This window comes from Diplotaxodon limnothrissa, linkage group LG1 (assembly GCF_057381915.1).
Source record: "Diplotaxodon limnothrissa isolate DT_005_m linkage group LG1, D_limnothrissa_male_GT1.1, whole genome shotgun sequence".
NCBI lineage: Eukaryota > Metazoa > Chordata > Actinopteri > Cichliformes > Cichlidae > Diplotaxodon > Diplotaxodon limnothrissa.
The window spans coordinates 6,593,973-6,619,389 of NC_140596.1; the positions used below are offsets into that span (position 1 = coordinate 6,593,973).

The window sequence follows — 25,417 nt, forward strand, 5'->3', positions numbered from 1 at the left end:
TTAAAACACAATTTGTTGAGTCAGTATTTCCTGGTGGTACATGTAAGAAGAGCCTTTTTTTAAACATGCAGCAGACAATTAAGACAGCTGTTGCAACACATGTGCAAATTTGGCTTCTACCACGACACTCATTAGTATCTTTGAGCAAAACAAGCACGTTACCTGTACCAAAAAAATCAAGAATAGCAGAGTTGCTAAAGCCAAAGGACAAACTGAATGGAGGATGTGTTGTTTGACAGGAAGTATCAAAAACCCTGAGGTATGAGCCTAGTTTATGCCTCACATGCACTGTTTCCTTGCACAGTAGCCCGAATGACGTGAGAGCTAGAGGTGCAGAAATGCATATTCACTAACAGCAAGAACCTCGTCACACCTCTGCCTGTGTGCTACTTGTGTAACAATTAAATTATGGCCATGTCACAGGTTTTTATTGGTGTTTTGTATTTTGTCATGGCAAAAAAACATGCTTTGCATGCAGACAGTTTTTTTCGAAAGTGAGGAAGGCTGAAAAATCGAGCCAGATGGATAACATACAAAATGTCAAGTCACTGTGTTTGCAGTTCTCACATTATGACCTGTCCTTCACACTCACTTTGAGGAACGGTGTTTCAAGTAGGATATTAAACTGTTGTAACAAAAATGCACGATCAGCAGGCTCATCAGCAGCCTAGTTCATAATAAACCATAGATAACCACCGACCTAAATCACACCCAATTATTTTTCTTTTTGTTGTTGGCAGCTGTCAATTGCAGTAATTAAAACGAGTTTGAAAAACGAGTAAGTAAACAGACCTTTCTTGTAAACCATTATAATGCTTTGAAAACTGTATTCACATTCATGTCAGTTCACACAATTCCAAATTTAATTTAGAAAGGTTTGCATCCCGGATTTTTGTACATAAACAATGTTGATAATTGAGGGCACAGGACTCCTGTCAGTGTTGTTTTTATGCAAGTCGAGGATTAAAGGTTTGTTGTCAAATGCTATGTTAGACTAGGTCAACACACAACACATAACAAATAAAGGTCACAAAAATGCATCACAGAAAAGTCGGTATAGGCTGCTGACAGACCATGCCATTGGCTCTGTTTCTCTTGACCAAGCTGGTATCTCCGTTGAAGCAGTACGTCTAAAAAAAGCACAGCACATCACTGAAAACTGACTTATTTTGTCTCACTGGCCTTTTATTTGCATGAAGGTGACTGACTGCTCAGCTTGTTATGCCTGTGCAGGAGAGGATATCATCTTTACCTGGAGGCCTGTACTCCCACAGGCTGACTCTTTCCTATCCTAGGACAACCGGTTTTCAGGATCCCATCATCCTCTGGAAGAGCAGTCACACATGCCTTGACAAAGGCACTGGCAGAATCCATAGACCAGGCAAACTGTCAGGCTTGATGGTACTAAGCTAACGCATACAATACCCAGAGTCACTCTCTGAATCACCAGCAAGTAGATTCCAAGAGGAAGTGAGCCAAAGTATAAGAAACCCAGAAGCCAGACCAGGATGCGTGGGACATGATTACAGAACTTTGACAAGGCATCCTGATCTGCTGGCCCATTAGAGCCTATAGATACTGAGTCCAGGCTTTGCTCAGCATAAACATCTGAGCTGCCATTTTGGCTTGGAGAGTGTTGTGAGTCCCTCTGCACCTCCATTATAGTGATTACCAGGCAGTTGGATGAGTCACGAGATGGACTGGAGGAGGAGAAACTCTTTGGAGTCAAGACCACCTCCCTGTTTTGGTCGGAATTCCAGGATTTGTCTCGCATCACCAAGTGGGACATGATGTTAACATCATCAGGCAGGGCTGAAATCTCCTGCTCAGTGATCTCAGTTTGGTGTCGGCAAAAGGGGCAGGAGATGCAGCCTGCACTGTCAGCAATATCCAGGATTTTAACGAGACAACGGGCACAGACCCGGTGAAGGCAGTCCAGGATTTTAGGCTTCCGGTGGTGGACATTGTAACGCTGATAACAGATTTTACACTCTAACTCCTCCGGAGGAGGACTTTCCTTCTCCTCAAACTCAGTCTGAGGACAGCTCATCTTCAAGTCATGTTCTAGGGAAACATATAGAGACAGGGTGAAATAAAAACAGAACATCACATGTGACTTTAACTAGTATGCAAAGGAAGTAATAAAAGAAGAAGGAAGAAGGAAGGAACAAAAAACCAGAGCATGTTTGTCACTACAGTGTCTTGCATCTCTCTGCCCAGCAGGAAAAGGTCAAAGCTCCTCTCTGACTGCTTTGACTTTGTGTACCTTCTGGTGATGAAAGATTTATGATTTGGGAGTTGAATCAGGGTATTATACTAGTGCCCTTTTGTGGCAAAGTAAGAGCCAGTAGTGCTATTGATAATCAGGGAGAGATGGTACAGGGAGCTGCTCCCTGAACATTTTTCATTGATTCATTAGTGTTGATGCAGTTCTTAAAATAAATGACCAGCCCTTGAACCAAAGGTTTGATTGTTACTTAAATTATTTTTTAATGTATTTATTCATTATCCATTGGATTATATAAAGTCCTTCTTGGCATTTAATTTATTCAGTTAGGGCATTGGATAGTAGAGCATTGTCATTCATTGAAAGACTCTCATTGTTCTCCCTGAACAAACTGATTTCTTTTATTGGGCATTAAATGTGTTTGCTGAGTTAGTCATCAGGGCATTCGTTTTCGTAACCGTTTATTGAGCGCAGGGTCATGGTGGGGATAATGCCTATCACAGCTGTCATAGGGAGGGGTATAGGGTACACCCAGGTCATCAGTTCATCACAGTGCTTCCAGAGAGAGACAGACAATCACACAATCACCCTCACATCCAGTTTAGAATCACCAAAGACACCTAACATACATGTCTTTAGACTGTGGGAGAAAACTAGATCACGCAGAGGAAACCCACAAAGGCACATGGAAAACAGGCAGAAAGGCCCAGCCAACCATGAACATTCAAAAACCAGCAAGTTAATCATTACTTGAATTTATTAGTTTACTGAACATGATGGCCATTATTGGCTAGGATATGCTGAAATTTTTGACCAGTCTACCTATATGTCAGGATGTTTGCAGTTACCTAAAGGTGCTTCATTACTGTCATACTAGACAGAAGTTTTACAGTCTTACAATTTCCATCCCCACAAAAATTTAACAGCAACACCTAGCTATATTAGTCATAATTGTCATGTACCTACAAAAATTCCCTCTGAAGACATATGAGGAAGGCTTCAGACCCCACACTACATGGACTTTGCTCCAGACCTTCATTTAGGAGGACCCCTCTTTGTAGCTGCATACTCCATTGTTGCTGTTCCTGATCATGTTTCAAGATATTCCTGATTCATGGTTCATATTTGTAAACAATTTTAATTTTAAATTTAAATCTGTGTGTGTCCAACAAAATTGATAGCTCGTTTTTAACCATCCATCAATCCATACGGCCCTCCTTTCCGAAGAAAAAAAGGGTTGTAACATTGTGTAAAATGTAGGTAAAAAAATAATGCCCTGATTTGCAAATCAGTCAGACCCTGTATTTAATTCTTTATAATATTAAGATGACCAATACTGAAGCTTAGATTTAAAAAAAAAAATATATATATATATATACTCATAATTTGGGGAGCTTTTAATGGTTTCCAGAACAGAGACTTTTGCTCTTGTTTACATTATACACACCATTCAAACCTTTTTTGGAAATGGGTTGTAAGCCCTGAAAACAATGCAAACATGACATGATAAGGAACTTACTGACAATTGCTCTGGTTGTTAATTCAGCATATACTGATGCAACTGGAAATGATACCGAAGGACTGTTGTAATCTAATTCCACAGACATTGAGCTGTGATACAAAAACTACTGAACATCAGCTCCAGTTGTTACTGTCACATTTGTTTTTGCATATTACAAAACACATTCGAGTCGTGATGAGGTTTCTGGTAACTCGTCTACAGCCTGAAACACTTCTTCTTTTTAGCAAAACTACCACACTGTGGATTTCTTTGAATGTCCCTGAGGGCTGAGAAATATGTGCGATCATACAAAAGAGACTAAATACTTAGCAGGAGGTCTGTCATTTCTGAAGCAAATAAATATCAAAATCATTTTATCCATACTGTGTATATGTTCTGTTTATTAAAACTGGATAAGGTAGAAAATTCTCAATATCAGACATGGGATTTTTTTATAGGTTTCCCTTGCTTCTGCAGATTTAGAACAGCATTATTCTTTTATGCTCTGTTCTCTTGAAATTTAGCCTTGAGAAAAAAATGAAATATGAAACTCAGTTTTCTTCAGGTGAAGAAATAATCAGTAGCTCTTTTAACCGTCAAATTTTCAATTTTTTCAATTTTCCTGTCGTATTTGGATATGCCTGCATGGCACTGCTTGTGTGTGTGTGCGTGTGTGCACAGAAGTCCACAGTTTAGGTTTGTTTTGCTGTCAGTTGTGCCAAGAGCAACTGACAGCAAAGGAGCAAATGAGCAGCTACTGTCTCTGCAGCCAAATCAACAGACCTAATACTTAATACTGTGCATAAACTCATGCACCCATTGTGTTATGTCAAATAATATGTAAAGATGTTGTTCTTAGTTAGCTATAGGCTATGACACATAGTGCTCAGCTAGTAGATTTAACGTTTTGGGAATATTTCTCTTGCCTCTAGCATACAAAAGTAAAGTGGTTCCGATGATGCTACTTGTGTGGAAAACACATCCATTCTCTTACAAAATCAACGTTTTTTAGTCTTGAATTCTTGGCACTAGGATTTGCGCTACGGCCACGCAACTTAAATGGCATGTTGAGGCCAGACACAGTTGCTGTATAAGGTGTAGTAACACATTGACATTTTTCGTCCTTTTTAGAAAAGTGCTTGAGATTGTCCTCTGGGACATTACTTCTGATAGGTATTTGTCCTTGAGGGCCCCTCCATTACAGGTAGTGCCCTCACCTGAAAATACCACAGATCACGCTGTACTTCCTGCGTATTGTATTTTTTGCGCAGCATCTTCTTGGAGCCTATATTATGGCTACATTTCCCTAAAGATAGTTGGTTCATATGATGAATTTTAATACACTTTTTCTGTGTAGTGACATGTGTAAACTGAAAGACAAGGTAAAGCTGGTTACTTAACATGCTGCCTCTTACATGTACTGTAAGAATAACTGTGGAAAATACTCTAACCTCAATATCCTGCAAAAGTGCGTGTGTGAAAATTGATTAGATACCAACTAGTCAATGGGATATAATCAGTTTAATCAGTACTGTTTCACCATCATTCAGAATGAAAGATGTGTAGCTCTCTCTAAATGTGGCAGTTAGCATAGGAAACAGCAGTGTCTGGAGATGGTAGTCCAGTCTTTGTTCAGCTCTAAGTTTATTTAGTTCAATTCAAATTAAATCAGTGAGGTTTAGAAAGGTTACGAAAGGTTTAGTAAAACCTCAGAAATTGCTTTTGAGAGCCATGGCACAGTTCATTCCTCTTGATACGGCTTACTTTACTTCTGTATATGGACATTAGCAAGTCCCCCTCCCATCATGAAAGTGTTATATAAAGAATGGCCAGTCTTTCACTCATTCATGACCATGAAATATAGATTGAATAGGTGGATTTTGCACTGGCAATAGTACTCTCTGTGACTTACTGTGTCATGGTCCTGGGTCGTGCGACCCAGTGTTTTGTGTTTTAGCCTATTTTGATGTTTATTCTTTGTTTAGGGTCACTAAGGCAGTCCAGCCATTTGTACATATTACCCGTGTATTAAGTCTCCCTTGCCCTTCGTGTGTTTATGTCTGCGTGTCTTATATTGTCAAGTCCATGCTGTCAGTTATGTCATCTCCCCTGTACTACGTCTCCCCGGTTCATGTGTCTTGTTTAATCTCCATGTTTCCTGTTTTACTTTGAAAGTCTGTATTCACGGTCAGTGTATTCAGTTTCACTCCTTCTGTCCTGTCGTTAAGTTCATGTGTGTCAGCTGTGTTCCCATGTGTGTCTCCACTTCCCCTGATCACCTCATGTGTGTATTTAAGCCTTCTGTTTTTTGCATGTCATTGTCAGGTCGTCTGTTTGCATCCCCATAGTGTTTCGTCATAGTTTACTCAGTGTTCATAGTTTGTCATCGCATTTTCACTGAGTTTCTTAGTCCTTTAGTTTTCTGAGTGTTCACAGTTTTCTTAGTTTTCATAGCTTCATGCTTTTTCGTGTGCCAACATCCAAATAAAGGATCGTCTTCTGTTCAGCCAGCAACTCCGCCTTTCAGCATCTGCTTTTGGGTCCTGTTTCCATTCACATCGGCGCACCCCGCCGTAACATACTGACTGTTAAATATTTAAGCCTGTCTGTTGAGTTAAAAAGCCTTCTGAAAGATGTCAGAAAGACGGAGATGTTCTTGCTAGATCAATCATGTAAGCAGAACTGCCTGATTTTCCACAAAAGTCCCCCCCCCCCCCCCCCCCCCAAAAAAAAAAAAAAAGGTTGTAAAGAGGGGGATCGATGCTCATAACTCATGAAAGAGCCCAGTTTGCAAAAGGAATTTGAGAGTTGGGGTTATAATTTTTTTAAGTATCCCAGAGAGCTTACATTGTAAACAAACTTTCATTTGTTTTCCCCACAAAGCCTGTATTACTAAGACCTAACAGACCATTAACAGTCATTAACCTTTTGCAATGCTTGAAACATTAATGATATTATTCACATCAGTGTTTTCTTCTTTTGCAATCATTGTACTACCTTAGTACTTTTTTATCACTACTCCCTGTCATTATGCATTAACTGGCCGTTTACTGCCAGAAATTTGTATCCACTTTGGAGATATACTTTATGCCACACTTTCAAATCTACCATATGAACTTACAGCCACCATAATATGTATATTAAACATTTCTGGGGGGAAAAATTGCTTTTGTTGGTTGAGCTGTGGTTTAATTGAAAGAATTTGCTGAGTGTGTTGTTGTCAGGTTCCTGGTCTGTAAGGAGAATATCCCTACTTTACGTGCTAAGCTATTAATCACCACAGCCTTCATCACCATCTTGCACTTTGCAATATTGCGTATCTCATCACTTTGCAGTCCAACCAGATGAATTGTCCAGAGCCATCCAGCGGTGCTGTCATCTGGAGCAACACACATTTGCATTGATCTATTCTGGTCCAAGACCTGCCAGGTTTTTTTTCTTTCTGTACGTGCTGTCAGATTCTCTTTTTTTCAAGTGTATTGTTTTCAACTAATAGAAGACAGGGTATGCATGTGTTATTGCATTCAATTAAAGATAAATTATGAACTTAGCTGGTGATATTAGACTTGTCTCAGTTTTTACAGAAACAGGACATAGATTTTTTTGTAGTCCATGCAGAAAGCATGTCTTCTGATACATGCTGCAAATACAGAAACACTGCCGGCTAAAGTCAGCTTCACGTGTTGAAAATGCTACTGTGATCTCTCTCCTAATGAGAAACTGCTTCATAATGTGGATGCTGTTGCAAAATTATCAAGCAGGTGACGTTATTAGTTGTTAATAGTCACTGTGAACAGAGTGATGGTAAAAAAATAATAATAATAAAAGGTACCCTTTGGATAAGATTAGTTACTTGAGGTTAGATAGCAGGACAAATTAGTGCCCATATTGAAGAGATTCCAAAAATAAAGAAAGAGTTTCTTTTTAGCCATAGTGTCACTCTAAAATAAATCAACCACTCTTGCCTACTGTAGTAGTTAAATTTCATGACTAAATATAGAAAAATCACACCTTAGTCATTGTGACTGAGTAGTTAATTCACTGGGATCTAATTGCACTTTACTGTGGAGAGTCACTCTCTTTATATCTGAATTTTGAGATACTGTAAATAGTCTTGTAATAATTAGGGAGGCTACTGTTTACCCAGAAACATGCTTTGATATGTCCCTGAGAAAGGTTGTTGTAGACCAGGTTACTAACCACTTCATAAACATATGTTATTTAATGTGTAGTTCAAGAGGTAGCGTAACATGTGAGAGAAAGTGGAAACATTAAATTCTAAGATACACATTGAATATAATCCCAGGTACTTTTGATATGTTTTTGCACATTATGACTGTCATTGAAAACCTTATATGTTGCCCAAAGTAAACAAATGTACTCATACAGGTTTCAAGCATTGATGGGGTTCCTTTTACTGTTATAGACTGTTGAATGGGTATGCCTGCCCTATAACCCTTAGAATTCATTTAACTAAAGAGAAAGCCTTTAATACACACTGGTTAAAAGATGCAATTGATAATAGAAACAAAAGGATAGTGAATGAGCAACAAAAGCATTATTCAAGTTAAGGGAACTATTAGTTAATAGTAGAAATGAAAATGACAGACTTTTATGCTACTAGCAAAAAGTCTTTAGCCTTCACATGTACAGCAGCAGGCACTGGGTTTCTTAACACTGAAGTCGACTTCACATTTAAGCATCTGTTGGACTAGTTACTGTGTGTGAGCCAGTCTACCGTTCTGGCGCATTTTTACTGAATAATTAGGCCCTTATTGAGTCAGATGGTAATTTCACACTAGAAATTACAGCCATTTTGGTTTACCAAGAAAAATGCTAGAATCAGTCATTTCAGCATGAGACCCATAACAACACGCACACTATAGCCTCTTTTGTCTTTTTGTTTGTGCAGAGAAGAGATGGTTTTTTTCAGTATTACACTGGGTTTTAAAACACTGGACCACTTTCTGTCTCCCATTTGCCGAACAAAGTGTTCTTATAACCTTGATAAACACGCCTGCCTTTGTATCCTGCATTCATGGTGTTTAGTGGCTCATCCTGGGATTTCAAGCCAGTAACAAGTCCATCTTTTTAATAGCAAAAAAAATGCTTTGAGGAACACGTTTCATGACATAATGGAAAAGACTTTAATCAGCAAGATAAAAGCAAAGTCTAAGCTGTGTTATCACAGCTACAGACATCTTTGAAATACTGAGCTCCAGACGCTTTGACCTGCGCCTTCACACCCAGAGTTATGCAGGTCAATACTTTGTATAGATCCTGACAAAACCAGATCAAACGCGGTTTACCTGCATTTATAGCACTAGTGTTCCAAAAAAAAGAAGAAGTTGTAATTGTATATTAAACATACTGCAATTGTTTTGTAAATCTTGAAAAGCCATGTTATATTTAAAATAGAAAATAAAAAGCATATAAAAATTTTGAATATGACAACCATATTAAAAATGTAATTGTACTAAGAACACCATTTGCATTTGTTTTTCACTGGCAGGTACTTCTTGGTTACCAGTTCGGGTTTTAATTAATGTACAGTCTGACTTTGTCCAATGTCATTGAAGACATCAGATTTTACCTTAGGTTTCTTGCCATATTCCAAACATTCTGTAAAAGACTTAGCAAGTTTTTCATAGACAGACTTGCAGGATGTGTAAGATATCGTGCGAAAAAGACCTTAATGTATGTTGCTTTCCTAAAGTCTGCTGCTGGACACAGAAATTTTGTCCAGTGGCTTCTGATACTCCCTTAGTTTACAGCAAGTGGACCATTTGCCCTCACCTTCCTGTGTCATTATTCTCCTGTCCCCTACCTTCTTCATTTCACTGTGGATTGTTGATGATAGCTTTGACCTTTGTTGTCAGAATATCCGCTTGGTGATGCTTGTCTGAATTATGCCATTGATCCAAAGGATTATGGCCATGCTGCTGCCAGAGCTTTCATGCTTGTTTATAACAATTAGGTGTGAAAAACAAAGAAAGGCAAACTTTCTTTGATTTTTTTAAAAACTAGATTGTTTAAAAAACATTAAAAGCATTAACAGTTCTATGTGTGCCTGTGGTAATAAATTGTACCACAGCTTTATACATACAATATACCGTAAATGTCGGGCTATAAGCCGCTACTTTTTGCACAAGCTTTGAACCCTGCGGCTTTTAGTCAGGTGCGGCTTTTCTATGGATTGTCCGTGATTTTTGTCATATCGTAAGACGATTTGTTTTGTTTGTTCTGCTGTTGTACGGCACTACGTTGCCTGGCGGAAGGATCGGGGTTCAAGAGTGGTATGTTAGTCACATGTCCGTCCGCCAGGCAACGTAGTGCCGTACGAAGTAGCGCGAAAAACAAACTTCAAAGTAGCGCTACGCGTTCAGCGGGAGGCGTGGATGATGAGCGGCGATAAACTTGCAAGTTATGCCCAACTCCACCGGTGGATTCTGACAGCGTGGAAAAGTGTGAAAACATCCACGATCACCAACGGATTTTGAAGGGCTGGACTGCTGCATGATGGAGAGGAGGACACCGCCACGGCCCTTCTGAGGGTGTTCGACTCTGACACTGACAATGAGGATTTCTTTGGTTTTGAAAGTGACAACGAAGGAGAGAAGAAGAGTGGATGACGAAGCCATCATGAGCCTGTTTGTATCCGACACTGGAGAAGAGGACTTTGGTGGTTTTAGTGCGCAGGAAGAAGAGAAAGATGGTGGTGAATGACTGACTTTTCTTCTTGTTAAAGCTGTGTCACTGCACCTGAGCCTAAAAGGTAGTCCGAATCTATTGTTCTGGTGTGCTGTAGGTTATTGTTATGTACTACATGTGCAAATATGTACCCATAACTTGTTTTTCAAAATATTAATAAAAGTGATGTCTCCAAACAGCCATCTCTTTCCTGACAATTCCCTTTGTGCATATTCTCTTACATATGATAAGTCAACATTGAAACACCTGCGGCTTTTGGTCAGGTGCGGCTAATGTATGTACAAAACAGGATTTTCCCCTGATTTTAGCTTGTGCGGCTAATATTTAGGTGCGCTTTGTAGTCCGGGAAATACGGTAGTCTAGTGATTCTAGTCAATTCTAATAAGGTACTTTTGAAGATTTTCTCTTCTTGGGAGTTCTTAAATACTGATAAATTATCATTACTGCTTGTGTGCTTGGTGTCAATATTGGGCACATATTTAACTGCATGTTCATTTAGTCACATATGTTGTACTCCTATATGACACATTTGAAAATGCACAATATTTAGGCATTTGTTCAACCATTAAATCAGCAACCACCATATAAATACCTGATTGAGTCTAATGAATACAGAAACAATTATGCAACCAGACAAACATAGTAGCACTACTACAAACCATTTTACATAACGTTTTACAGCTATTTATTTAAAGTTATTTAAAGTTATTTAAACTGGCATTCAGGCATTTTCTTTTATATGCAGCTGAGGCAATGACAAAATTGTGTCTTTTAAATAAGACATCTGGCACAAACAGTATTCTGTTAGGAACAGTTGTCAAAGTGTATTTCATCATAAGCAGCAATTATGTATGGATGGGAATGTGGCTTAAGTCTCCAAGCTCACTGCCATCTTGTGCAGTTACACAGGAGAGTGTAACTGTAGAGAAGAACACCCACTTATGCTATAATCTGTACCTCAGATAGTACTAACAAAAATGAGTAAACAGGGATTTAACAAAACACAGGGAAGCTGGTTACAAAGTTTTCAAAAAACTGAAGTTACTAAACAAGTTGTATGCTGTATGTATGAAACTACAGGAAACTGCATGGTGGCACATTTAAACATATCACACATGTGGCATCTCTCACAGTTACTGAAGAGAGAAAAACGGGATTTATGCTTCAGAATGAAGTCAAGCAACTGATTTGGAGAACAGCTCTGTAAGTCTACTGTGGATTATTGTATGAGCATTACCATTAGCATTTAGGTTTGAACAGTTTTATTCCTGATAACAGAACTGTCACAGTGAGTACTTTACTAGATAATATTAACAGACTTCTGGCCTCTGGTTCATGCTATTATACGATTTTTAAAAGGGAAAGTAAAAATAATTTAGCCGTCCAGGGAAGTTTAGCCCCAATAGCATTTTATCATAGCGCAGCATTTGGACACAACCTTTGTGACAACAAATACATTTCACTGGAAGAAGTCAGCACAGTGTCTGGTCCTCGGTCCTTGACCTACTTTTAATTCCCGTTTATTGTTTAATGTTCCATTTGGTTCTTAGTTTGTTTAGTGTTCATATTTGAGTTTCATCTTCCTTTATATCTTTTTTTTGTTGTTGTTTTTTTGCTTTAGTATCCTGGTTAGTATAACTCAATGTGTTCCTTTTCCTAGGCTTTACACCTGTGTCTTTCTTCATAGAGTTTACGGATGTTAGGGTCTTATGTCTGTGTGTAGTCAGTCACGTTTCACATCTGTAGTCAGTGTTGTTGTGTGTTCTTTCTGGGCTTCTTGAATTTTTTTAGATTTCCTCCCCCCCCCCTCTTTTTTTTGCATTTAACCCTAAACCAAATAAACTTCTCACTCTGTTTTTGTTTTTGAACTTTGTCTCGGTATGCCTTGTATTTGGGTTGTAATCTGCTGCACATGACAACATTTTGACTCCTAGGGTTTGTCATTCTGTCCTGTAGTCCAGTTTCCGAGTCAGCCATAGTTGCCAAAAAGTAGAAACTATTCAATAATATTCATTTTAAGGTGATGGCCTAGGTTTTACCTGGGCAAGTTTACGTTTACATGTGGTGTTTGCGTATTCATCCTGTTTTCATGTAGGTTTGATGTGGCAATTGGTATTTACCATCAGAATTTTAAATCCACAAATGAAAAACAATCAGTGTAGTTGTAAAGAAATTTTAAAAACTATAAAGCTCCTAACAACTATATGTTTGTATATTTGTATTTTTATATATTTATGTTTATATAGTTATTTATCCAGTGCTCTGTGGTTCACTGGAACTACTTCACAAAGTGGTTATCAATGGTAATCTGAGTTTCTGTGGAGGTTAAAGCAGTGCAAGGACATTGTGTAAGGTCACCCTTTATGGCTGGCATCCCAGGAATAAACCTTGCTCTGAATCTGATGAACATTGCAAAATGATTCTATGGTCAGATGAGACCAGCATAAATTTGCTTGGCTCAGATGGGGTCCAGCATGTTTGTTGTGATGGTGAATGTTATGTACCAAGGCAGCATAGTGCGATGATTTAGAGCTGCAATACCAAAGGTGTTGGGGCTTTTCACACCATGGAGGCCTGTAAATATAATTAAATGCTACCAGTCTACAGAAATCTGACTGAAGAGGGATAACAATCCAAAGCACTATTGCACAAGAATGTCTAAAGACAAATATAGTCTAGATGTTTCCCTACTAATCCAGTGCAAAAATCCTTTGGGGTATTTTAAAGAGAAGGTTTTCTTGCATTACATAGAGCAGCACCATCCCTCCAGCAAAGAGCGACTGAAAAAAGTTCATACAATGAGGCCTGTACTGTCAATATAGTTCAGTCAAGACCACTATAGTCAAAGGAAAACTATTTCCATCAACGTTTATGTATATTAAAATATATTTGGCAGTATGGTTCTTTCCTGAGACCTTCCCACATTTCCCTGTGCACACATGGAAATATGGCAGCGCAGATACATGGTTGGCTTTGAGCAGGTGGTAAGACTAAAAGGATGAACTTTAGCTAGTTTTTAATGGGTACAAACAAAACAACTAGTGATGGGCATTCTAGAGAATCTGTACATAGCCTTGGCTGCTCAAGCTGGAAGTTAAAGAATATATCAAGGATAAAAGATCTGATGTCTCAACAGGACCTGGAAAAACTAGTCCATGCATTCATCTTTAGTAGGCTTGATTACTGTAACAGCATCTTTACAGGTCTACCTAAAAAATCAGTCAGACAACTACAGCTCATTCAGAACTCTGCTGCTCGAGTCCTCACTAAGACCAAAAAAGTGGACCACATCAGTCCAGCTCTGAGGTCCTTACACTGGCTGCCTGTCCGTCAGAGGATAGACTTTAAAGTTCTGATGCTGGCCTATAAAGCTCTGAATGGTTTAGGACCAAAATACATCAATGACCTCCTGACCCAGTATGAACCATCCAGATCCCTCAGGTCATCTGGATCCGGTCTTTTATCAGTTCCCAGAGTCAGAACCAGACACGGAGAAGCTGCATTCAGCTTTTATGCTCCTTATATCTGGAACAAACTCCCAGAAAGCCTCAGATCAGCTGAAACACTCAGTTTATTTAAATCCAGGTTGAAGACTCACCTGTTCTCAGCTGCATTTGAATAAAGCACCAAATCCACACTTTAAGCTTAAATTTCAAAACTTACATTTAACTACTGATTTTATCTACTGTTCTGATTTTATCTGTTTTGATTTTATATACTGTTTTGTTTGTTTGTTTGTTTGTTTGTTAATTAGTTAGTTAGTTTATTTGCTTGTTTTAATCAATTTTAAATCATGCTTTTTATTTGTTCTTGTTTCTAATGTCTCTGTAAAGCACTTTGAATCACCTTGTTGTTGAATTGTGCTATACAAATAAACTTGCCTTGCCTTGCCTTGCCTTAATGTTTTCAAACTCACATGAAAAGTTGTTTAACCTGAGCTGAAAAGTATATTTAGTAATTTCAAGCATGATCGCTAAGCACACCATTTAACAGCAGCTTCTGTCCTCTTCTTACAGAAACAAAGTAGTCTAGCTTGCAAACAAGGCTCAGAGTGATAGCAAATCGAATCTCGTTCTCTGCATTCTGCACAATGTGCTCCATGATCATTGTGCTATTCCTTCAACCCCTCTGTGACCATCTCCTGTGGGAAATGTCTGACTGTCCATTGGTCATGCTGATCAGCAGTATCCAGCTATATGGGATGCGCTCCTGACTCAGCAGCAAAATAGGTTATTTCAAAATGGAAGAACACCTGACCACATTGACCCGACAACATGTTATTAGACTGATTAAAGTGGACACTCAGTGATCTGATCTTACACACCAAGTTACAATAACAGTTGATGTAATTCATATTCATGTTGGGGCTGTTTGTTGTAATTTAATGTGGGGTTAAAGTATTGTTATGCAAAAGTCCTTCTGCAGAGTAGAGCTCTTTATACCATACCTTCAATTAATACATTCTTTTGAGATTTTCAGGAGTTAATCCATTTCTTTCTCAATGTCAGAATGGTAATAAAATAAATCATTTGCTAGCCCAAACCACCCTTACTCCAACTCTAATCTGTCTTAAATTATACTTATGCGAAGAAAATATACTGGATTTATTTTGTATTTTTGTTGTTACTGTGTGGAGAAGGTCAGCAGCCCCTGGGATGCAGCTAGAATGGGGGCTATATTGGCTTTGTGTTGCTCAGCTCAGCTTGTTGTGAGGGCTAAATGTCACCAGTTCAGCTGGGCTGATGGCTGACTCCCTGGAGAGTTGGAGACATTTTGATTTGACAACATATAATACCGATTCCATTCATCACTGAGCTCAGCTGGGAATTAGCATGCCAGCTGGGCAGAGACAGAGGCCATATTCAAGGTTGAGACTCCTAAATGGTTAAGCGGCCAGCATGTGAGGAGGCAAGACAGGCGTCAGATAAGTTTCAGATTAATATTTAGATTCTGCTTGTCAGGTGGGGCTTTGGAGCCACCCTGCTGAGTGAAGGTCGGTGCCCTGCTGCTTTTGTGCTTTCAACATTTGTTAAATACATCTTGAATATTTCTGGCATGTTCTGCTTTTTATCAAACATGTTTGCATGTGTTTGACTTCTCTCTGAGTGTGCACTATTATACCCCATGGACTCCACTCCTTTGTTTTTCTATTTTCTTTTATAAACTAAGACCAATACAAGAATGCATTAAAAATGGTGTTATGTTATTTATTTTGGTTGTCTTAGGACATAATGACAGTTTTAGTCAATGCATCTTAAGTCAGCTCGTTTATTGGTTGTTTTTCATTGGGGTTTAATTAGGTTCTGTGTGGTTTTCAAGACATTAAGAGAAGAATTGTTTTTTATGAGTATTTTTGTAAGGAGAATCCTATTTTTTATTTTTTTTTTAGAATTTGTCATTCCTGGTCCATGAGAAGTAAAGCAAAACAGGCTGTCCCTTTGTCAGAGCATTAAATACATCACACAACTACAGGGTGGCGGATGGTGACATATGTTACCCCCTAATAACCACATAGATGCTCTCCTCCAGAGAGCAGTCACCTTTGTTGGATTAAGTGGGAGATGTGGCCTATGGTTATATTACAGATGAAGCCTGTGTAAAATTGAACAGACAGGCTACACATATGTAATAATCTTCATTTATTTTGTTTTAGCTACATTTAGATTGTTATTATTAATTATGCTTCATCTCTGTGGTTGTATATTCCATAGCACTGTTAGTCATTCTTACATTGTTCTTTTTCTTTCTCTTGCTATTACAAAAAACACAATCACAGCCACACACATAGACTGCACTTAAAACTCACTCTCTTTGCTTATAAGGTGTTAGTAAATAAAACTGGTCCTACGTTTAATCAGTCAGATACATTTCTTGCAGCATGTTCTCTGTCTTGCTATCACGCTATTTGCAATCTGTGGCCTCTTGTATACACACCTTTATAGAATCAGAGCAGCCTTTTCAGTGCATCTTGCAGATAGCAAGGCTAACAGATACATTGAAGCTGTTTGAGTGAAAAACACCTGTGAATCTTTAGAGTTGCTCTGCAGATAATGCACTAAATATATGTATTCCTTAAAACTACCATTGTGTGCATGCCAAAGAGAAAAATGAACCCAAAAGTGCAAATATTTAATGTGCAAGAGTTGCTGTCATCTGAACATAACTGTCTCGCATTGAAACACCAAGGCTGGTATCCCACAATAAATGATTATTGTTGTCACAGTGTAATTATGGCTGACTTATCATAGTGAACCAATCTTAATAAGAAAACCAAAATGATTTAGATTTGGTTTTATAACAACCCTGAATTGGAATCGCTGAAGAAAACGGCTGGCTGGATGGATGGATTATAACATGTTTATCTTGGTAAGGCAAAAATGTCTTCAATTCAATAAGTCATGATTTGTCCTAAGATTCAAGTTGTAAATCAAAAGATATATATTTTGGTTCTACTAGCAGTATAGTATGACAGACTTCTGATGAGAATTGTGTCAACTGTATGATCAGAGAAAATATAAAAGCTTATATTTGGTTTAATGTTGCCAGTGTACATCCATAAAACTAAATAGAATGTCCATTTCTAGAAATGTGTAGAAATGTGTAGAAATGGACACATTTCTACACTGAAGAATGCTGGATAATCTTTTTTGTAAACATGAAAAATATATGTATATGTCATGTTAACTCTGATGCAGGGAATTATTTCAGTTCATGTTCAAGATAATGTTATATATGTATACATTTTTCTATACATATAATATGCTATTGAAGGTTTTCATTTTCTTGTATGTTGCTGGTACAAATGGTACAGAGCTATGGTGATGTTACTGTTGGCATGCAACTGCTATAATGGGCACTTTAGGAGTAGACAATATAGCCTTGAAATTATGTCCCAATATTATCGATGATAATATCATAAATAAATGAAAAAATAAATACTGAACAATATGTGCAGCTCACAGGCAGCAGCGTTTCTTAGTGCAAACAAAACAAAGGGCTTCGTTTTCCGTAGTAGTAGTCTGTCACTAATGGCAGACTACTTAATTCAAAGTCTGAATTTATTTCCACCCGGAATTATAGTGAAATAGTGGCGGCATAATATTACACATTTGACATCTAACAGAGTGCAAGTCAAATGTAAGCACAAGGTAGCCTAGGTAGTGATTTGCTTTGAAAGAGCCTGCACCACTGTGTCATATTAAAAAAAAATGAAATTGAATCTTGAAATTGAATCCTATCTTGTGCTCACAATGCTGTATCTTGTTGGTTCAAGCATTTAACCAGCTGCTTAAAGCTCTACTTTCACACCGTGTAACCACATCAATAAACAGTGAAACATGTTTTTTATTTCCACTTTTAGAGAAAATAGTTTTCTTGCATATTTTGCAAAGTACTGTGCTTTGTTGGTGGTAACTGGAGGCTGACACGCTGCCCTCGTTCTCAGACATGTCTGGGCTTGAATCGTTGTTGTATATGCTAGCAAATGGAAATGCATAGCATCACTTTATCACTGATGTTGTTCACATATGTGTTATAGGTACATAATTAACACGGCCAATAATCATGTCACAGCAAGCTGTTGATTTCTGTTAATTTTATTTTAATTTCTTGTTTGTTTTGTCACAGATTTAAGCTCTGGTCATAATGTAGTATGAACTCATAATTGGTTAAAATAAATAGTGGGATTATTAGTCACATTTAATAAAAAAGAATCACATTGCTTCACCTATTTATCTGTCAGGACATTTTTTAGCTGGAGCAAAAAATCGTTTCTCAATTTAAATTTCTTGGAAATGATAAAACTGTATGCCACATGCATATAAAATTATAGAAATTATTGCTTTGAGGTCACAGAGGAAGCAAAGCTGTCCATGTAATTCCAACACTTATTTAACAGGTGGTTCATTCATACTTTTGCTGTGACAAGACCACAGTTAGCCTAAGGAAAAAGCATTTAACATCTGGTGTTGCTTCTCTGAAAATATTTGAAGAGAGGCTTTATTTGAAGGAGTTTTCACTTCTGCCTCAGTCTACAATAACCAGGAGCAGTTAGGGTCAAAACATAATTTGGGTGAATGCCTCATGTTTGGATAATTATAACCCAACAGTCTTCTAATCGGGTATCGTAATTGCTAGATTTGAAAGGAAACGGTGGGACATAGCCTTGTGGATAGAAAAACAAGCATCAAATTCATCGTCAGTATTCAAACATTAAGCAGTTTGCCTAGCTGCCTCTGTGAAGAATGTCGTATAATAAAATACAGGGAAGCCAGTTATTTAGTAAGCAATTAATCCGTAAAGTAAAAGAGTAAAAAAAAGCATGTTCGTTTTACTCTTTCCGAGGCAGACATTGTAATTTTCCCACTGCACACGCACACAAATACACAGGCTGAGAGATGGCTACTACCCCCACACACACACTATCTGTCCTTATTCAGACCTTGTTTTCCTCAGTTCTAAGTTGTCTCTGACTGCAGTGCCCAGAACAGCAGCATGTGTTATAGCTACTGTCATTGTGTCTTTTTGTGCATCTGTATTTTTCTCTGCCACACAGTTTTTCTTATAGTCTAGTTTTTGTAGATTGTTACTTGACTTTATCAGAAGTAAAGCAGGGCACAGTAAAAAAAAAAAAAAAAACCCTCACCTGTTTCCACTTGTAGAAGTGTGTGTGCTGCACTACGAGCAGTTGTTATGAACTGTCAGCAGCCTAACAGCTGCTCATCTGTAGACACAATGACTGAAGTATAACTTTATAACAAACTGCTATTTCCTGGACACAGACATACACAGACACAAAGACAAGTACACGCCCACCAGACAAATAAACACCACATGCAGAAGAAATACAGAGGGATTCACACCATCCTTTCCACAAAATCTACTGATCTGTGTGTGTGCATGTTTGTGTTTGTGTGCTGTTGTTGTTGTTTCTCACCTTGTCCCAGTGTGTGAGACTCCCCCTCCTCCACTCCACTTGTTTCTGCTGCACTGTCCTTCATGTAAATCCACCCCTCTCATAGCAACACTCCACATCTCATTCCTCCGTGTCTGTGTGCTGCTAATGTGTATGTGCAGGTGTACCGGAGCCAGGCGTCAACCAGACTGGCAGCGTTGGAGGAGGCGGTGGAGGGGAGGACAGTGTCTTACCAGACGGAGATCCTTCACCTGCAGACGCTGCTGAGAGAAAGACAGGAGGCAGAGGAGAAACTGCTGCAGTCCAAACGGTAGGAGGGGTGTGAGGAGAAGGGAGAGGGGGGGGAGGAGGAGGAGAAATGTTAGAAGGCAAAAGGGCAGGAAAAGGGAGGAGGAAAGGGAGAGAAGACATGAATGGGAGGAGAAGGAGGAGGACGAGGAGGAGGAAAAGATGATTTGTGTGTATCCGTGGTTTGGAAAAAAGAGTGAAGACAGGGAGAGGCATAAGTGTGTGTGCAGGTGCTCGTAGAGGCAGAAGGAGAAGACGTGTGTAGGCAAACAGATCACTTTTAAGTTTTTCAAGTATTCACGTAGCCTAGGCTATAAAAAAGAAGGAATTGCCATACAGAAATGTGAAAGGTTTTCTTTGAGTTTATTTAGCAGTTACATCAACAGGTTTATTCCTCAACTGTGAAATTCTTTGTTCAATACATATTCCTCCTAACTCAGTCCTAAATTATTAAACTGAAGATGCCAAAAGTATTTAGAATATTTCTTTTTATATGTTGATAGAGTTGTCAGAGACCACTTTATTTTCTTTTTTTGGTAAAGTTTCATGGTGTGTGTGTGTGTGTGTGTGTGTGTGTGTGTCAGCCCTCCCGATCTGTGAAATGGCAGCAACACGAAGAGCAGAGGCAGTGACGGTGTGTCTGTGTCCCTGTTATTAATCAAGTCAAAATCTGTATTCGCTCAGTCGTGCGAGATCAAACATCTTAATCGTTTATTAGAAAGCACTGAATAACAGCACAGACATACACAATATTCACATGAAAATTTGAAGAAAAGAAGCAATATCATTTCTTAAGTCGCAATAGGGCTTATCAGTACACTGAAAAAACACTGACGTGTGGAAATGGAGCAAGATGCAAACACTGTTTAGTGCAATACTGATTTATTGTATAGCTTTTTGTTCTGGGGGTGTGTACATAATGTTACAATGTGAATAGGTGACGCTGCATTGAACACCCAGTTATATTACTCAATTGTCTGTGCTTCTTCCACTCAAGACAATAAACGGTTGTAACCAGGCTTCATTCTGCTAGGTTCATTACCTCACTGTTGACTCTTCTGCTTCCATAATGTAGCCATAATTTTATGGGCCAGCCATGTCTCCTCATGCATGTTTGTGCAGACAGTAGGTCTGTCCACAATTAAAAGTATTCCATTCAAAAAAAAAAAGTCATTACCCATAACTGAGACATTCCTTGTCCACAGATCCACATTGGGCAATCCTACAGCCACATCTCGGGCGATCGTGGTTCAAGAGTTGGGAGTTTGCCTTGTAATCGGAAGGTTGCCGGTTCGAGCCCCAGCTCGGACAGTCTCGGTCGTTGTGTCCTTGGGCAAGACACTTCGCCTACTGGTGTTGGCCAGAATATGGCCAACACCAGGCGCGATATGGCAGCCTCGCTTCTGTCAGTCTGCCCCACGGCAGCTGTGGCTACAACTGTAGCTTGCCTCCACCAGTGTGTGAATGGGTGGATGACTGGGTGTGTAAAGCGCTTTGGGGTCCCTAGGGGGGACTAGTAAAAGCGCTATACAAATAAAGGCCATTTACCATTACTCTCTGGACCCCATATATCTTTAATTTTAGTTTGGTCTCAGTAGTTTAAGAACATGTGGACCCGCGTTATGATGCCTGCTCAGTGCCACATGGCCCTCAGACACCATTATTAGCTCTCTTGCAAGTATAATGAAGCATTTAGAGCCAAAACTATTCCCCTCAGAAGATAAAGTAAGACAGTAAATGTTTACATTACAGTGATTTTGTTGATATGACCATTTAAAGCTGATACCTTTGCTGATGTTTGTATCTCTTTGCTAAGATAATTGCTCACGCTCCTACCCTACCTAGAGTAAATAGTATCAACTTCACAGCAAGCTGTAAACACAAGAAGCCAAAAAAGGTTTTAAATATCACTTTTTTAAAACATCTCGTCAGTGTCCTATGTCATTGTATATCTGTGTGTTCTGTCCAGTGTATGTATGTGTACAGTGCATTTTTCTCTTTCATCACTGGGTTCAGGACATACATGCTGACATTCTGTAAAGTGGTGGAAACAGCAGATCACACAGCTCTGTTCTAAAATCCTCCCTTCACATAAAATGAGTTAGCCCTCCCTCCCTCCCCAGGATCAGCAATTTCTTCCAACGTTACCACCAACCCCACAGTTGTACACAGTGCTCACAGACGCTGGACTGCTTAGGGTGGAAAAACTGCACCTGATTCTTAACAGGATTCACATGAATACTGCCTGAAGCAATATATTTTCAGTAAATATGATATTATTTGATTGAGAACATGTCAGCACATACTTTACGTTATGTATTTAGTAAATATTTCGTGTATACAGTAGTTGATCGTATATTCTTGGTTCTTTTTAGACTATTGTAGTACGACACCCAGTGAACACTGAGTCTTTGTACTCTGATGCTCCTGAAACAATCTACCGCTTCCCCTTTATTCCCCTGTTAGTCTGTTTTTAGCTCAGTCTCTGAGCCAGCTGCCTGCTGCTATCAAATGAAAGCAAGCTAATCAGATTGTTAGAAGATCCTGTCCTGGTCTGCCCTGAGGGCATCTTAATGACAAATTGTACACATTACCACAGACATTACTAACCTACTGGCTTTACCACACCACAAACCGCTGCACCACTGCCTTTGAGTAACTGCAGATACCCTTGAGTCAGCTTTACCCAGTCATCAGAGTGCATGTGAATGAATCTATGACTGACCTCCAAATGGTGGCACAGAATAAAATGTGTTATTGTGGCAATAGCTGATGGTGAGTAAAATCTTGGTGATTTAAAAAACCAGAAGTACCTTCTTCTCCATTTGAGCGTTACGAGACGATTTAAATGAGAATTGACTAGGGTGAAGACAAACTTCTCAGAACTGAACAGAAGAAAATCTATCTCTGCTTCATTCGTTTCTCTCTGATCCACTGCTTTGTATTCTGCCCATGATACAGCAGCAGAGATGCTGATAAGTTGTGATTACCGCCTGCATGCTGAGTTCTGCGTAGCCTCCAGGGAAGCTGCATTGCCTGAGACTTCCAGGAGCTCAGGAGGGGTTTGAGTCTTCAGAGCACTTTTTTCCCCTCTAAATGCAGTCCTGTCTTCGCCATATCCAGCCACAAAAAAGCAGAACATAGAAGAGCAGTCCTTATAGAGCTAGCTTCCTCCCAACAAACATTTCAGCTTTTGTTTGATTTCTTTCTGCAGCCTTCTAGCTAAGACCTGAATGCATAATCTGCTCTCACTGTTTGGTGTTTGTTGATAAAACATATTTTTAGCATGTTTTTCAGGATTTTGAGTGGGTGGATTTGAGCTCAGTGATGAATAATTGTTTGGAAATGATGCAATAGATTAAGAACTGCCTGAGAATGGGTTTACACTGAGTTTGTTGTCATATGCTATGTTGTAAAATAGCCATAGATTCCGTTTTGAATTGAGTTTAAGCATCGTTTTAGCTTTAGGTTCAGGTGAACTACAACAGCTAATCTAAAGTCGGTTCGACTTTTTGTCTGATGCAGCATTAATCTCTCCTGTTTTCACTCGTGGGAAAATGAGAAGTGTAAATTGCTGACATTATTTTATGTTAATGTTGTGCACACTTGGAGACTCATGCATAATTAATGCCTATGTCCAAGAATGTGGATAAACATATTTTTTAGCAGTAGTTAATTATCAGGTTCACGAGTGGTTCTGAATCTGCTTTATCCAGCAGAGTAAAGGACCAGAGGGGATAATAGCTGGTTCTCTGTTCCTCTTGAGTTACATGGTTCTGGGCACAAAGGTGTGGTGTATTTCAGGAGGATCATGTAGTGACCAAGATGTTTATGCTTTTAGTGGCTCATCAGGTGGTTGAACGTTATAGAGCAGGGGTCTTGAACTGCAGGCCTCGAGGGCCGGTGTCCTGCAGATTTTAGATCTCACCCTGGGTCAACACACCTGATTCAAATGATTAGTTCCAGAGGTGTGGACTCGAGTCACATGACTTGGACTCGAGTCAGACTCGAGTCATTAATTTTATGACTTTAGACTTGACTTGAAAAAATGTTCTAAGACTTGTGACTTGACTTGGACTTTTACACCAATGACTTGGGACTTGAATTGGACTTGAACCGGTTTACTTGAAAAGACTTGATATTTTACCCCAAATACAAAATTTAACATGCATATTATATAGAGATTGAAAATGTGACGTCATTCACGGGTAGAACCGCAAAGGATTCTGGGAACTCGTGGCAAGCGGTACTAGCGCACGCAGGCTTTCAATTAAAATCAGTTATACAGCGATAAAAAGAAACACAAGAAGCCGTTGTATTATTAACTGCAATAGCCGGTCGCATGACAGCCACGGGAAGCCGACGGGTAAAGAGATCGGTTGTTATCGGATTACCTCGTTGAAGAGAAATTGTTCGAGCCATGTTTCCGAAGTAACAAAGAGGCGACGGGTGGCCTGGATTGCAGCCATTCAAAGGTCAAATATAACGTCCCAGAACCCTCCAGCTCACAGGTTAGTCTGCTCCAAGCATTTACACAAAGGTCAGTCTGCTGTTGTAGTTAACATAATTGGTGATATAGGTTACAAGCAAGTCTGGCGCTGAACAGAAATTGTCGCGCTATGCTCCTTTATTTATTGTGCATAAATAGTGAATTGTCCTGACACAATATTGCGTTTCGCCTCTGTTATTATGGTACATTGACAAAAACATATACTTTTATTCACAGGATAAAACAGGTTTTTTGTATCACTAATTGCCCAGTACGATTACAGCATACAGTATTATTGTCACTGCTACATTTCTGTGATGCTACCAGAAATTATTTCCACTACTAATTAATTACCGTTGAGCTCAAAGGTCCTATTAATAAACGGTTAAGGAATGTGTATTTATGACGACGATTTGTGAGACTGGTAAACTTATGATACGTACGATGGTCTTTCGTTCTACACGGTGCATTTCAAGGTCCTGCACCCATCCGTCGGTAAACTGTACCTGGGCTTGTTGCAGTGACCTGAAGTTACTAAACTTCATGAGTGTATGCACTCACTCCAAGAACCGTATGATTATAAATATGCATATAAATATGCTACGATGAGATAGCTGACTTCATCTAACTAGCAAATGTTGTCCAGGCTACGTTGGTGATACAGTTTTTTTAATGTGTATGATATTTTTGTCATGCGATTTTAAAGCCGGTCCTACAACCGCATCCAAGAATAACATGCAGCTTATCTCAGAACTGTCGGTGAAAACTATTCTTGGAGCTAGGTTTAATTGAGCTGCATTTTAAAGAGGTGCAATTTCACAATTTGTGTATATTTTCTAAGTTAACTATTTTGTCATGTGTTGAGAAAAACACAGATTTTAAAATTACATGGTCTAATATTTACATTTAGCATAACTGCAACATTATTTTTTCGTTGTTTTTTTTTTTTAAAGACTCGAAAGGACTTGAAATTCAAAGTTTCAGACTTGTGACTTGACTCGGACTTTTACACCAGTGACTTGAGACTCGACTCTGACTTGCCTGACATTACTTGAGACTTGACTTGAGACTTGAGGATAAAGACTTGAGACTTACTTGAGACTTGCAAAACAATGACTTGGTCCCACCTCTGATTAGTTCATTACCAGGCCTCTGGAGAACTTCAAGACATGTTGAGGAGGTAAATTAGCCATTTAAATCAGCTGTGTTGGATCAAGGACACATCTAAAACCTGCAGGACACCGGCCCTCGAGGCCTGGAGTTCGAGACCGCTGTTATGGTGGAACC

General features: G+C 39.0%; 2 protein-coding genes across 3 annotated transcripts in view; one reads left to right on the forward strand and one right to left on the reverse strand.

Moving 5' to 3' along the window:
• The window catches only part of cep89 (centrosomal protein 89), a 55,737-nt gene that overhangs the window by 22,995 nt on the left and 7,325 nt on the right, over positions 1–25,417 (forward strand). For both annotated transcript variants that reach the window (XM_085351792.1, XM_085351800.1), the window contains exon 17: positions 19,515–19,663. In XM_085351792.1, the coding sequence (XP_085207918.1) occupies positions 19,515–19,663 (149 nt within the window). The remainder of the gene's footprint in view (positions 1–19,514; positions 19,664–25,417) is intronic.
• Positions 1,319–19,438, reverse strand: LOC146639321 (E3 ubiquitin-protein ligase RNF182). The gene is made up of 2 exons (XM_085351780.1): positions 19,375–19,438; positions 1,319–2,064 (listed from the first exon to the last, which is right to left on the reverse strand). Exons 1-2 carry the CDS (start codon positions 19,436–19,438, stop codon positions 1,319–1,321), a joined length of 810 nt encoding a protein of 269 aa, XP_085207906.1.